Below are 15,656 nucleotides of genomic sequence, written 5' to 3'. Positions count from 1 at the left end.
GTTTTGGAGGAGGCAGGTGTGAGCACATGTGCTTGTGTGTCTGGGAGAGAAGAGAGACTGATGATTGACTTAAGTAGGCTGCTCGTTGTCTGGACAAAGTCTTCTCATGGTTGAGGCTGGCTTGGTGCCAAAATGTTAGCAAGCTTAAGGATGGGAAGGTTGGATTTCTGCAGCTGTTGCCATTGCCATGGACTGACCTTGAGATACTCCCTGGGGAAGAAAGCGCCATTTGTCTGGTTGACTCCAGGCTGTAGCTTGGCCCTGCACACGATCCTCCAGCCCTCACAGAGTAGGCTGTGCCGTGCTCTGCCTGTGCAGGCCTCCTTGCTAACGAGATGAACTAGATGAAGCAAAGTGCTCCTTAAAATAGCAGACACGCCCAAGGTGGCATCATCACCTCGGGGCCCCACAGGCAATTTTCATTCCAAACCCATCTCACAAGTATGGCCCAGAGGACTCTTCCCTGTTAACTAAGCCTGTGCCATCCATGCTCCCCAAGAATGAAAATGACCAAAAATCGTGGGTGGGGGTGCGTCATGTAGCCTTTGAGTTTGCAGATGCAATTATGCATCTCACCTTCGTAAAATCTTTGTTACCTCCGCCCCATCTACTTTATAATAATATTCTTCATTCTGAGGGCTGCCTCCAAATGTGGGTAGTTGGAAATTCTGAGCAGCAGCACACTTGGCACTTTGGCAGCTGCACTGGTCAGTCCGGGGGAGTTTCAGGCTGTCTGATTGGGGAAGGAGAGTGGGGTTTGCCTCTGTTTGGGTCCTGAAAATGAAACAGTGGTACTGTGGGACTCAATGACGGTTGTAGTGGCTGTGGCACCAGAGGGGTCTGCTGCTTTTTGTTCTTTGGTATTCGTGTGTGTGTGTGTGTGTGTGTGTGTGTGTGTGTGTGTGTGTGTAGGGTGGGGGGGGAGGGAGTGGGGCAGCGGTGGCTATTCTCCTTCATACCTTTGTTCTGGGGATGCCCCGTGGCCCCTGGCTCTTGCCTCCCTGCTGATCATGCAGTTACTGACAGGCAGCTGCCCCTGCCTGGACAGAATCCTGTGCCTCTTCACCTAATGGCGCCTGCTTATTTTGCCTTGTAGAAGCTCCAGGAGGAAGAGGAGGAAGAGGAGGTAATTAGCAACAACAGCAAGGTGCCCACTATTGTTTCTGAGGAGCATGTCTGAGGGAAGAAGCGGGTGGCCACTCAGGAACAGCACGCCTACCTCCTCAGTCAGCACCACTAGCACTGCCAGCCAAAGCTCTTCACCGGAGCAGCTTTTGGAGGGAACCAGCTGGGATATCTGGGGCCTGGAAGGCAGCGCCCATGCCTCCTGGAACCCGCTGAGGAGCCTGCATGGCTGTTTTGGGGAAACGGCACCTCTCACCAAATCTGGGCCCGTTCCCGCCTCCCCTTCTAGGTTCCTGGAACTGGTGTTGGGAGAGGCGGGTGGAGGGGCGTGGAGCCCCTCCTGTTTGGTGCCTTCCTTCCCTCTGCTCCTCGGCCCCTCATGGAGAAACCTGCAACATTATCAAGGAAAGAAAGCTTTTTCAGGATATTAACTTCTTCTAGTGCCTTCGGATCCTTAGATGCCCCTATTCTAAGGAGCAGCAGCTGCTCTGGGGAGGGTCACTCTCGTCAGACTCACCATTCAACTTCTGGTGAAGAGAAAGCGACATCTGAACAAGCTCCATCAGAACAAACCTGTGGGGACCCTGGGCCTCGATTCTCCTGGCCCGATGTTGGGGTCTGTTCCCAAACCCTCTTTCCTAAGAGCTGACCAAACCAAACATCAATAAACTTGACAAAACCTTTGTTGTGGCTGTGAAGGAGAAACCGATTCTGGAGCGTCAGCCACCTAGGCGTGCGAGGGGCTGGGGACCCCCTTCTGAGTGAAGGCGTATATTTGGGGACTGGGGTAGCTTGACTGGAAACAGGAAGGTTCTTCTCTACAAAAGGAGACTTGTCCAGGCACTTCTGTGTGTGCCACAGTCCCCCGTGGCACCTTCCTCCGGGCAGTCCTCCAGGATCTCAGTCATTGGTCTCAGTGCCTCTGGATGGAGGGGAATCCCAGCCAACTCCTGTAATCTTTCCTGAAAATTAATGTTGTTTCATTCCACCCTGGCACATCCAAAGCTGCTTCTGAGAGATGAGAAGGAAATGGGCAGAAGGAAGGGTGACCTCTGGATTAGAAATTACTTGAATTAAAAGCCTCCCACCCCTGGTAGAGACAGTGTTTGCGCTGGATCCTCCTGCCTTCTAGTGATTATCTGCCAGATGTCCCTTTCACCACCTGAAGCTGACCTCCCCCTGCCTAGCCTGCTGCCTGGCTCTCCTTGGAGGCGTTTGTAGTGTCTCCTTAGAGGAAGACATTTTGGTGACTTGTGTTGAGCGGCTGTGACCACCGCTCTGGTCTTGGCACATCAGAGCAGCTGGCGCTGGCAACAATGTTGGGGTGCTGGGTCATGGCCCCTGAGGGGAGCGAGGCGGGGTGTGTGTCTGTGTGTAATACCAGTTCACACTTCTGGAGAGGGGAGTGTAAGGGTGGAAGAGAAGTGGAGAGAGAATCGGCCTCACTTCTTAATAAGGAGGAAGGTGTTCGCTTAGCCCCTTCAAATATATTAACGTTCACTGAATCCATTGCTGTATTTTAAAAACATAATTTGTGTTTTCTATTTGTGATACCAGATGTTTTAAAGCAATAAGAGAGTCTCCATGTGGTTGGCCTGGTCTTGGGTGGGGCAGGGATGGTTTTTGGTAGGCCCTGAGGCTGACGTCTGGGAAGAGGACTGGGTGCTTCTCCGGCCTCCTGTTGACATGTTACCACCCTAGTGGGTGATGATTAAAGACAAGGCTGTACATTTGCTGTTGGTCTATGTGGCAACTCAGGGCCAACACTTGACCCTGACCATTTTTGGACTGTGTACACATGAACAGTCCATCCGTGTGACTACGGGTGACTGCAGCCACTGTTTTATCTGGCTCTGTCCCCAAGGGTGGCTCAAGTTTGTTCTGCCAGTGTTCTAGCACACACCCGTTGCACTGGCAGTGTCCACAGGCTTGGCATCTTCAATTCTGTTACCGTTTTTCTTCTGTTGTACTTATGGTTGACCCTTGAACAAGAAAGATTTGAATGGTGTGGGTCCACTTATAAACGGATTTATTTTCAATACAGCTGGCCCTCAGTATCCCAAGGCTCTGCATTTACCCAAACAACTGACACCCGCAGTTGTCTGGATCCTCACATGCAGGATCAACTATAAAGGACTTGAGCATCTGCAAATCTGGGTGCTGGCTGGGGGTTCAGACCAATCCTCCATGGATGTAAGCGACAACTAGAGTTAAGTTTGGGGGACCCAAAATGTGTACATGAATTTTTGACAGTGCTGGGTTTAGTGTCGCTAACTCCATGTTATTCAAGGATAAGTTGTTTGGTGATTCTCCCTTCTCAGCTGTGTTCACCTTATGTCTGTTACTTGGATATGCTGCTGCTATCAGTTTTCTGTACATTTCCTCGCTAGAGTAGGGTGCCTTTCTGGCACTGCATCTGACAGCAATTCTTGGCTGGAGAGAGAGAGCATTTTTTTTTTTAAGATTTATTTATTTATTTATACAAGCACTGGGTACAGTCAGAAGTGTGGGAGGGTGAGAGAATTCACCAGAGCCAGAACGGGGAACAGAACAGGCAGACTGACGAAGTACACTGCTGAGGGGAGCAGAGGGCACGGCAGGAGATGTCTGCGCGCCATGTGGGACACTCGCCGCCGGCAGTTGGGGGGTCAAACTGGTACTGCAGAGGCTGCGGGCAGCTTCACAGCCCAGTGCTCAACCGCTGTGCCACCCGGGAGGCCCGAGAGATAGCATTTCAATTCTACTTTAAATCAACTGGGAAGGTGGCCAAGCCTGGGCTGTTAAATCCAGTATTCATACTTTGATTCTTCTTCTGAAATCACGTTTCTATGATGCCTGCTTGAAGGGTGCAGAACATCTTATTGGTCCGTTCACTCCTTTCCTAAGAGGTCTACACACAAATATTAACTCATTACTTAACAAATAGTTGGTGGGTAAGGGAGAGATAGTTCATACTGCCAAGCTATCTTTCTAGATTGTGGGGCTGGGACACCTAGAATTGCGCAACGGCTTTTGGCACCATACAGTTGAGTCCTAAAGCCCCTAATGCTCTTAACTTCAATTTGTGGGTCAATGTTTGATTAAACTAAAGGTTTTATTCCTTTCAACCTGAAAGCCTTACGTGATAAAGAATTCCCAATGCAGTAAAGCCTTTTATCTGCCTCACAAGTTCCCTGCCTCCTTTTCTGACCTTTCGCTTCCTAACATACTCATACTGTAGTCACACTGGTCTTACTACTTGAACAAGACCTGTTCCCACCTTCCAGATGGTGCTGTTCCTTCTGCCCTAAATGCCTCCTATCTGAAGACATCAGATGGCTGGGCATACCATTCTTCGCCCAAAACCTATCTCAGAGAGGCCTTTGTGATGATCTGTTATGCACATGCCCCTGCCCCCTCTGGATCTCACAACACCTGTTTTCTGATCTGAGGGCTTCTTTTTCCCCTATTGGCTTGTAGGTTGTTTCCTTGAATACAAGGTTAGAGAGCAGGGCCTTTGCCTGCGTCATCATTTCTCTTTCTTACGTGTCTGGCATGGTGTAAGAGCCCAATCAGTTTTTGTTGAAATAATGGACTCTGGTATCTACACGCCCTGTGTGAAGGCTGGACCAGCATGAGCCCTCGGGCTTGTGTCTGGAGGGCAACTGTCCATCTAGTGAATGCACTAGGGTTTAGGGTTCTCCCCCTTCATGGCCAAGCAGCTGCTTCTTTGATGCTGCCTGATTTTGTTTCCTGCCAGTTTTTTTCCTCAAGAATCTGTTTCTTTCTTGGGAAGAAAACAAGGCTTTTGACTTTTCAGTGGTGAACTGAGGAGTCTTGAAGATGGGGAAGGAGAGGAAGAAGTTTGGCTTCACGAGAAATGAGCTAGCAACAGGAGCTGGAGTACCACATGTACCTGGGTCAAGAGAGGCCCTACTTACTGACGGCCCTGGCCAGTTTGAAGGCTGCGACATGCCCACGCCAGAGCTTGGCAGAGGCAGGTGTGCTCTCGGCTTAGCGGAGGTCAAAGAATAAGGATGGACCAGAGTAGAGGTTTTCCCCTTTATTGCAAAATTCACTATGCAAATACAGAAGTGTAAAAAGAGTCCAGACTTCCATCCCGGACCCATCTGTACACATAAGGAGACCAGCCATGGCCACTCTCAGGGGGCCCTTGCTGGAAGAACTGCCTGGTCTTGGTAGGCTCAGCTCCAGGTCTAGAAGCAGCTAGCTGGCATGGATGGACCAGCCCTGGAAGCAGCCCTTGGTGGCAGCTGCCCTCGGTGAGGCAACACCTTTAAGCTTCATAGTTCTGGGCTTCCCACCACACATGTCAAAGCAAGATGAAAATAAAAGGAAGACAGTGAAGACCAGAAACGGGGCCTTAGAAGAGGCTGCAGGTGGGGGAGCAGCACAGAGTGGTGATGTTGGTCTGGAGAGGTGTTCAGAGAGCGGGGTGCCTGGGTTAACTCAGAAAGTTTCACCGGAGCTCCCCGTTCAGTGGCACATGGGGAGTTCCTCCACAAGACAGAGGCGTTTAGATATATTTAAAACAAAAAACAAAACAAAACAAAACAAAACCTAGGTTTATTTGTAGAAAAGGAGAGAAGAGTCAAGGACACTTGCGTAATGTCCTAGGCATTTGGAGCTGCATTTGGAGGGGGCAGCCATGTGTTTTTATCATCCTCTTTCAGTGGGGAGGGGCTCATGTCTGTGCAGTAGTTCACTTTTGTTTAACTAGGCAGAATCTGAAAGGACGATTCTCTAATGGTCCTCAACCTCTGTATAGTTTACAGCAGTTTGATACCTGCTGTCAGTTGGTGCTTTAAGGAGTTTATCAGTTGGTGCTTAGGTGGATGGCTTTGGGATTTCAGAAGCTTGTTATCAGTTAGCAATTAAGGCATTTCTTTACTTGGTTCTACTCAGTGGATTTCAAAGGACAAAGACTTTCAATTTCCATATCCCTTTTCCCCATCTGTGCTCCCGACTTCATACTTGAGGAATTTGTGTATTTGGTTTGGCCAGGTAGAATGGAAAGGACCTGAGATTTTTACAAAGGTCCTTAATTTCCACATTCCTCTCCCAATCTGTGGTCTGGATCTTTTTATACCTGGTTTACCAACTATAGTCATCGCTTTTATCCCCACCTCCAACTTTTGGCCTTGTGCGAGCCAGTTTCTGCTCTGTACTGCCTCCTTTCCCAGTTTTCTACTCTTGGCCTCCATCAGGGGGTTTCTGAGGTGCTGGCAATATCCTGATCTGGATAGAGGTGCACAGTTTCCATTTTAAGATGATTCTTTATATTGTACAGATGTGTTACATGCTTTTCTGTATGCAAGTATCTTAAAAATATTTTTAATGTAAAAAAACCCAAAATGTTAAAGGCTCGAAGGGAATAAAGGGGCTGATGATGGGACAGAAAAGAAGACATTTAAGAGGAGAGAGGATGAGAGAAGAGGACAGCGAGGGTGGAGATGAAGTCTTGGAGGTGGTAATGCTGATCTCAGTTCCTCTTCTTTGGTATGGATACTGGGTCCTCCTCGAGGTACCTGAGCCCAGCTAGCATAGCCAGGATCGAGAGACCTTGAATAGAGACAAAAGATTAGCGGCTGGCGTAAACACAGTACTCTCTCCCACATGCCTGCTCTCCCGTGCTGGCTGGAGGGTTGGGCATTTCATGTGGGAGGTCCAGGTGGTTAGATGCTTACTTGCCACAAACATGGGTGCCAGGACACCAATCGTGAGAGCCGCCGTCCTATATATGAACAGCTCAGAAAGGAAATGTCCCAGGGCGATGAGGAAGGTCCAGAGTGTAATGTAGTAGAGCCTAGAAGGGAGCAGACAGAAATAAGAACTGAAGGCACTATTTGTTCAGTGCTGAGGAAAAGTGGTGGCTAAATGTGATATATACAATAAAACTCCAGGAAGGGACTTTGACTAAAGAAAAAGGAGGCTTGGTCTTGAGAAAGAGCTGGTTATTTGATCACACTCATTTATTCCCTGCTAGGGCAAAAATGAAAGTTTCAACTGCTAACTTGAGCCGAGAATGGCACAGGCATCCCAGGTGGCTCTCCAAGTGTTAGCAAGGTAGTGGAATAAGCTAGAGCAGCTCAGAGTCTTGATGATGGCAACTTTAGGCAGTGTAGGCTGCAAATTCTACCTATTTTGGCTTGGTCCTACAATCCCAGTCTGCCGTGCAGGGGGGTCGTGGACCACGCTCACAGGGTGGCTGCCACAAGTGACGGGTCTGAACAGGGATGGAGCAGCAAGCGCTTCTCTGTGGCTTTCAAATTTCTTGCAATATGGGCTGACTCTTGTGTTTTAGCCTAGAAAAACATCACACAGGGTCCTCATGGAAAGAGAAAGTCCTCTGTTTTGACAATGAGGCAGAGGAAAAAAAACAAGTTACAGGATGACAGGTCACTTGGATTGCTGATATCTTTGTGCATTTTTTTTACTATGAAATTTTTTTAAATTATGCAATGTTTCACACATACACAAAATTATAAATAGAAGACTATCATTAACCTCTCTGAAACTAATACCCTGCTTCATCAGATCTGAACATTTTCACATTTTGGCTACAGATATTTTTATTCTAAGAAAGAAAACGTTTACAGATGTCAGTGAAAGCATCCTGGATAGCCTTATCCCATGCCATTCCCATTCTCCTGCTTCCCCCTCTCCAGAAGGAATCGTTACCTTAAATACGATTTTCCTCATTCCTGTACATGTTTTTATGCACTTAATAAATACATACGTAGAGGAGTGGATTCTGAGCGTCCAGCTGGGAAGGGACTAGAATCAGATGCACATTCTAAGTGCATGGACCAAAGTCCCAGGCTACAAAAAGGCTGGAAACAGCAGTCAGCGTGGGTCACTGTGGTGTGTCAGGAGGAGGGGAAGTCAATGGGCAGCACAGGTGGAGACAAGTCTGAGCTGTTCACTCCAGAAGCATAGCAAGCAAGACATGCCATACCTCTGATACCCAGCGGCAATTCTCCATCATGGGCAAGGTCTATACAATGATGATTCAATCCCTCCTCCCTCAGTCCTCCTGAGGGAGAACAGACACACTGCTCTCTTTTGACAGATGAAGAGCAGATATATAATGAACTTGTTGCTACAAAGCTAGTTACCCAATGAATTGAGACCGGAGCCCCTTTTCTTGTTTTCATTCTCGGCCCCAGGCTGTTTTCATTAAACCACACTGCTTCCAAAAATACTTGTCAATCTAGAACAAGTAACTTAAAACTGTAAAAAAAAAAAAAACCTTTAAAAAAATAATGAAAAGTTGGAGAGGGGCAGCAGGGAAGGTAGCCCTGCTTCAAGTCCCATTTTCCCACTTGAGTAAGTTTAAATTAATTGGGTCTTTAATATGTAGATCTAAAAATCAGGAATGAAAGTCACCATCACCCAGGGCTGCTAAGAGACTTAATCAAGGTCATATAGATGAAGGCTTCTGGCATAAGAGAGGCTCGATAAATATCACAATCACAACCTCCTCTTTTCCCCAAATACTGAAAACTTGGATAAGATGGAGAAATATTTTAGAGTGAAGTTGGCATTTTGGTGGCCTCATCCACGGACTTCAGCTAATGCTGCACCTCTTGAACAGATTGTGGTGATGACTATAGTTGGAAAGAGGGCGCCCCGCAGTGGCAAGAATCAGTTAGTTACTCAGTTACAACACCATCTACACTAGAGACTGCTGGCGTACCCTGGAGAGGCAGACCACAGTGCAGCCCCGGGTTCTCTTCCACCCTCACCTAAGGACTCTGTATAAGCATATGGCAGTTTACTTGTGGGTTCCTTTTTTTCCATGGATTGTAATTTTTGTTCATTCCTGTTTCTGAAGGAGGAATGTGAGGATAAGGTAAGTGTGGGTGGTTGCTCTAAAAAGAGCACACTATTTCTTGAGTAGGAGAAAGGGTGATTCTTTAGTAAAGATGGAGGCATCTGGACAATGTCACTGCCAACCAGCTATTCAGTTCCAAAGGATTTTGACACTTTAAAGGTCAGGACTATCATGTTTTTTAGGCCTGGAAGAAATGGAACCTATTAACCTGTAATCATCTATAGTCTAGGCTGATATATCAAAATTAACAGGTCTCTAAGGAGAGGACAACAGCAGGTATGCCTAACACCCGATTTCCAACAAAAGGAGGCTAAAGCTCTCCCTTGACGTACGGCTTGTTGTGGATGTACATGGCACAGAGGCAGCGAACCACTGATGAGAGCAGCGTCCAGATCCCGAAGGTCCGAGCGTGGAGGCCATTCACTGTGAGCAGAAAAGAGCATGCGTGTTTGTAAGGAAAATGGAATTCCTCAGGCTCTTTGCCGCCTTCTGCCTCTGGGGCTGGCACCGGCAGCCTTCCTTTCCTCCCAGGTTTCATTGCCTACATGTGATATCATGTTGGTGCAAAAAGCACTTGAGAACGTGAGCAGGGGGCCTGCAGACACCAGGGGTTGAGAAGTGTGAGCAGAGGGCATGTGCACCTATGATTATGGACACCTTGGGTGAGAGGCTGGGAAGCCTGGGGTGCGTTTACCTAAAAGTAGGGAGAGATTATTACGAGATTGAGAGAGAGAGAGACCAAGAGAACACTAGAGAGAAGTAAGAGGGAGAGCACACTAGTGCTTGTGGAAATTGGAGAGGGGTATGGGGGGGTTCACTTGCTGCCTGCCTGCCTGTCTCCCTACCTGCCAGTTTGCCTGCATACCTGGTTCCCTGCTTCAGCATTAAAGGCCTGTCATATCTACTGAGGGCCCAAGATTCCTTTATATGTCTTCCCGAATCAATTCCTTTAGTTATCTGCCTGGCCTGGGATGGTGGCACTACAGTGTTGACAAGGCGAGGGCTGGGGTTCCCTTCAAGCCGCCCCTACCTCCCTGGTGGTTCATGAGAGGCAGGACTGAGTTGAACTCCCTTAGGCTGGGCAGAGTGGAAGTTCTGGTACTGCATCTGGGAACTAGAAGGAATGGAAGGAATTCCTGAATGAGAACGGCTCAGCTGCTCTTCAAATATCTATAGTTTGATGGGGGAGTTCCAAGATTTGAAATCCAACAAAGAGCCCACTTAGGCGGTACTACAAGTAGTAGTTTACACCTTTGCCTCTGGAAGCCACTCTGGTTCTGGGGAAGCCCATGAGTCTGGATCAGGACAGATTTGGGAGGATGTTGGGGAATCTTGCAGAGGGATCTGTCACAACCAGATGCCTAGGAGGTCAGTAGACTTTCAAGGTTGAGGCAGGAGAGAACTCAAATTCTGGGAGACCTGAGTGCTTGAGTCTTCCCCTGAATCCAGGTCTGTAGTGAACAAAGCTGGAAACAGGCTGGTCTCCTGTGCACATGGTAGTGGAACAAAGCACTGGTATTTGGTATTTACCAGGACCACTCTGCTTGTGGTGACTTCGTTCTCACACTGCTGTATTAACTATGTTGCCTGAGCGCCTGGATCATATTTTGTCATGGCTGTGGTCCTTACCTTGGCATCTATTAAAATCAATTGAAGAAGTTTAATACAATTCCCAAGATCTGGGTACCAGACCAATGAAATCAGGCTCTTGGGAGGTTATTTTCTAAAAACTTCTTCTCTAGGTGATTTTAATGTATAGTCATTGATCAAGGCAACCAGTGGCTGGAACTGAGAAAACAGTGAGAGCAGAGATGCTGGTCTATTAAGCACGAGAAATTTCAGGAGACAATACAGACAGGCTTTCACCTATTTTAATATTTTCTTGGACTTTAAGGATTTTCCAGCTCATGGAAACCAATCACTGATACCTGAATATCTTTCCAAGGCAGTGAGAAGAAATTCCATATGTCAAACTGATATCTAGCTGGGTTTCACTCTTTACAAACCAATTTGATAGTGCTTCTGATGAAAAACCTGAGGCAATTTCTCAGGTCAGTGAGATATGAAAGTGGACTATTTCACCTACCCTAACCAGAACAGGTACAACTGTACAGGATGCTCCGATGCTCCAGGGCACCCCAGATCCTGTGGGAGGAGCCTGACTCTAGTTCTGAGCTAGAGACTGACTAAGAGACACGCACAGACAGACACACATACAGTTCTTCTGACAACTCAATGCCCTTCACCAAGTCTTATGACCCCTTGGGGTCTTGGTCTCAACTTTAAATTCAAAAGGGCCACAGCAGGTAACCTCTAAAAACCTGTGAATCTATAGAGGGTTCCTGAACACTCTGAGGGCAGCATTTGAAGGTGAAAAAGTAGAACGACCTGCCACTTTTCCCAGGTTCTTTACTCTGCTTATTTGAACTTTGCTCAAAATGAGTCTTAGCCTACTTAGTTATATTTTATACACATATATTGCAGAAAAATGAGCTAGGTCAGAGCCTGAATCTGGGTCAGCTATAAATGTGACAGAATTGTCGGTGGCTGTGAAATGGTGCTGCAGCTCAGTGGAGCTGTGCATCAAGGCAGGGAGGCACAGGCTGGGACGTGAACACTGTCAGCAGAGAGGCTCGGGGAAGTTGGGAAAAGACTCTGGGCCTTCTGAAATTTCATTTTGAGAGCTAACTTGGAGGAAATTTTGGATAATTTTCAGGAACTCTGTCATGGTTTGAGAAGACCTTGGGTTAGTAACTTTCCATTGGCAACATGGACTATAAACCATGAGTGCCATGGCCTGATTTCTGAAGAGGGTGGAGATAATCGGAAAGCTTCTTTCTGGCTTTCTAGTAGAGCACCACAGAATCACCAAGTCATTCTATTTCTTACTTGACCTGGTAATGCCTCTTCTATAGTCTAACTGCCTATGGCAGTGTAAGATGAATGAGGTATTCAGAGGAACTTGGTGGGGAAAAAGGGGCCAGTGTTATCCATGAAGTCTGTTACTCCAGGGGCTGCCAAAAGGTAGATGGGGCAGTAGTAGAATCACCTAGAAAGTTCAAAAAAATGTCCCGGCCCAATCCTGAAGTGAAGTTTCAATAAATTGGCTTGGAAAGGGAGATGGCACTGTTTTTTGATTGCTGAAGATTTGTAGGTTATTCTGATGTACAGCTTGGACTGGAAACCACAACTCTGGCCACTCCCACCAAGGATGCAGTTACTAGGTTTCTTACCAAGGTCCGGCTTGCCAGTGTAGAGTTTTTCATAGAGGAAGGTGTGGTCTCGGAAGCACTGCAGCGAGGTCCCCATGGCCACGATGGACGTCATAAACAGCCAGCTTCGTAACACATTCCAGAAACAGCCCATGGCTTCCCTTAAACTGGGAAGGATTTTGCCTTGGAAAGGAAAACAAAGGACATGAGACAACAGACTAGTCTGTGTCAGCCATAAACTTTCACCTCTATGCTTGATCTGTACCCTACTCATGAGAGAGGTACTAAGTGTCTTTTGTCAATCATATCATCAATTCCTGTCCAAGTTCCCTATGTTCATCTACCCCTGGTTATTGCAACACTTCTCTGAATTCACAGGGTTGGCATACCGAGTGTTTGCTCTACCTAAAGTGATCTGACCTTTACTCAGAGTGGAAAAGGCTAAATAACATAGTGGGTGGAAGTGACACATGTGGCAGGAAAGTAACTGCACAAATATTCCAATAAACTAATAAAATGGATGTGTAAGGGTTACAGAAATGTAGTATATAAACAGTGGTAAATCAATGATATTTTGCATTAAGTGGCATAGGACTTACCTTTGTCTAAGTGATATTTCTAAAATATTATCTAAGTCAGAACTCCTTTCTCTTGGCTAGAATCAGTCCTATCTTTACTTCTAGCCTGATTTTTCAAGTCATTCCTTTGTAATGAAACAGCTGAAAGGAGATGACAGATCTACTAACTGACACCTGGCTGCCTATCAGTGAGCGGTCCTGCTGAGTCCTTAGAAGCCTTATATGTATAGGTGGAGCCTATGGTGTAAGGGCAACATTTACGCTTCAGGTTTCTCTACTTTGTTTCTCAGGTACACCATTACCTATAAACCCCAAGAACAATCAAAAAGTGAAAAATAAAGTGTTATGATTTAAGAACTAATAAGAAAAGCATATGGAGAAGGAAACAGCAATCTTGGTACTGAGGCACAAGAGAAACTATAATAGTTAAGAGCTAGTGGGGGCTTGCCATTGCCATGCCCCTAGCTTAGATAATCTCATTTAACCCTTATGCAGGGTAGGAAGGCAATAGGCTTATTTTCATTTTACAGATGAAAGTTGGTACAGAGAGGTTAAGTGACTGACTTGATGTCACATATGGCAGAGCTTGAAATACAAAGCATAGTCTGTTGAACACTACATCCTGTTTGAGAATATTTTCATGAAGTTTCCATTTTTGAGGAAGACAAGCATACTTTATCCATTTCTATCTTCAAGGTGTGTAGGAAATAAGGTTATGCATTTTTTTTTTTTAAATAAAAAGCTTAGCTCAATCCTTGCTGAGCAGTGATTGCAACCTGCTTGACTTAAATAAAACCCACATAACTATTAAATTAAAAAAAATCTATGGCCTCCCTGGTGGCGCAGCGGGTTGAACGCAGTGCTGTGAAGCTGTCCGCAGCCTCTGCAGTGCTGGTTGGATTCCTGGCTGGCCAGGGTGATTCCCATATGGCGTGGCAGACCTCTCCTGTTGCGCCCAATGTTCCCCTCAGCAGTGTATTTTGGTCATCTGCCTGTTCTGCTCACCACTCTGTCTCTGGTGAATTCTCTCACCCTCTTGTGCCTTTGGCCTGTACCCCAGCTCTTGTATAAAAATAAATAAATCTTAAAAAAAATCTAATAATGAATTACTTTTTTTCATCTTCATTGTGGTTTTTTTGGCCTATGGCTTATTGGTTGTCAGATTAACTTCTTGAAACAGTGATAAACTATCAATTTTCCTTTGTTACTTTGGTGGTACAAGTTTCACTAGGGTCCTGCACTACACAGCTGAAACAGATATTAAAATCAGCAATACCGAAAATCGTGTCAAGTACCAAAAGCGAACAAAACAAGAGTTCTAGAGGAGGAAGGCTGAACTGGTGAATCCCACATGAAAAGGTGGATCATAACAGTGGACTCTGTTGAAGTCCAGGGAGAAAAGAATTCTACTGGACATCACAAGCAGATACAGCTCCCTTATTTTCTCACTCTCAATAAGAGATGCAGGTTATCTCCTCCCAAGGTCAGAAAAGCTGCAGAGGTCCCCCCCCCCAACCTCAGAACTTATACCTATTTCACAGAAGCTTTTAAAACCTCCAACAGATACCCGATGAGGCAGAGCCTAAGCACTCTTCTGAACTACTCTACCAATCTGTTACTGAACACCAACCTCAATTTCCCTCAGCCAATAAAAGGAAACAGTTTGCAGAAAAGGAAAGTGGTTTCATTTGTTGACAAATGAGGAGGGCAGGCGACTGAAAGACCACCATCCTGCTCTTTGGCTGGGTGCTGGGTTATTTATACAAAGGGGAAAAAAGGGGGAGATGGGCAAGGGTCTGCAAAAGAGAGGGCAGAAGGGGTCTGCATGGAGACGGGTGGGCGGCAGCTTGCTTTTTTCAACAACTGCTGTTTAACTCCCCATTCCTTGAAATGCAAGAAGACAACCCTGTTAAACAAAGGCGGACATTGCAAGAGATAGGGAGAAGACAAACTTGTTAATGCTTATCTGAGAGACCAGGCATATGTAACTGCATCAAATCTCTCAACTTCGTTACCCTAAAGCGTGAGGGCTTCCTAAAGTAATCAGCACCTATCCTAAAATTTTGCTCTGGTCACTCCAGCAAAGGGGTTAGAAAGAGGTTCCTATGCTGGTCCTACTACTTAGAAGCTGTGTGATCCTGGGCAAGTTAATTTACATGTTGGAGTCCAGATTTCCTCACCCGCAAAATGGAGATAGAAAATACCTATCTCAAGAACTGTAAGAGTTACACGAGCAAGTGAAGGGCTAGGTTCATAGTGGCCACTCATTTGTTCATCCATTCATTCGTTCCCGGACCCTACCGAGCCGTCATCTTCTGGGATCCACTTTCCCATGGTCTTTCGAATCCTCTTACCCTTAGAAGGCTGCTGCCCAGGTATATTCCTTCCCTCCCGCCTTCATTTTCCCAGACTCTGCGGATCCTCCCAGCTAGATATCATACAGACACCGACAGTTCTGTTCTCCCCACATCCTTCTCACCTGGCGACTAGATGCCCAGCACTGCAGCCACTGCCAAGCAGCTCTTCCAAGTCAGCTCCAGCCTGGGGTTCACTGAGCCGAGTCCCCGCCTGGTCCTCGGCCGGGTCCGGGATTGGGGTCTTTCCACCTGCCCTCACGCTGATTGGCTGCTCCGCTTTTGCGGGAGCAGGAGATGGGGCGTGCACCCCTGTACTGCCAATCAGCGGTCGCCGCTGCCCCCGTCTCACCTCTGCACGCCATAAACTCCGTGTACCCTCCTTTTGAGCGGGGTGGCAGAACCCCGGGTTCGAAAGCAGCCTTTTAGGGGCGGAGGAAAAAGAGCGGAAAAAGCAGTGAAAACACTGGTGCTGCGAGCGGGGCTCGACGCCCGCGCGGCGCGGCCATGACGACATTCGTCCGCGCCCGCGGCTGAGCGTTGTCAGCGC

General features: G+C 47.0%; 2 protein-coding genes across 2 annotated transcripts in view; one reads left to right on the top strand and one right to left on the bottom strand.

Moving 5' to 3' along the window:
* FLVCR2 (FLVCR heme transporter 2) overlaps nt 1–13,808 on the top strand; it is a 61,562-nt gene extending 47,754 nt beyond the window's left edge. The window contains exon 10 of the mRNA XM_037503837.2: nt 1,097–13,808. Within this exon, the coding sequence (XP_037359734.1) occupies nt 1,097–1,180 (84 nt within the window). The 3' untranslated portion in view covers nt 1,181–13,808. The remainder of the gene's footprint in view (nt 1–1,096) is intronic.
* ERG28 (ergosterol biosynthesis 28 homolog) lies at nt 5,138–15,622 on the bottom strand. Its single transcript, XM_037503836.2, has 5 exons — nt 15,232–15,622; nt 12,196–12,357; nt 9,295–9,385; nt 6,813–6,931; nt 5,138–6,687 (listed from the first exon to the last, which is right to left on the bottom strand). Exons 2-5 carry the CDS (start codon nt 12,326–12,328, stop codon nt 6,608–6,610), a joined length of 423 nt encoding a protein of 140 aa, XP_037359733.1. The 5' UTR covers nt 12,329–12,357; nt 15,232–15,622; the 3' UTR covers nt 5,138–6,607.
* Nucleotides 15,623–15,656: the final 34 nt, after the last annotated feature.

Source organism: Talpa occidentalis, unplaced genomic scaffold, assembly GCF_014898055.3.
Source record: "Talpa occidentalis isolate TD23 unplaced genomic scaffold, MPIMG_talOcc4v2.1 talOcc4.11, whole genome shotgun sequence".
In the NCBI taxonomy this organism is placed as follows: domain Eukaryota; kingdom Metazoa; phylum Chordata; class Mammalia; order Eulipotyphla; family Talpidae; genus Talpa; species Talpa occidentalis.
The sequence above is the reverse complement of the archived record's forward strand: the minus strand, read 5'-3'. Positions and strand labels throughout refer to the sequence as shown.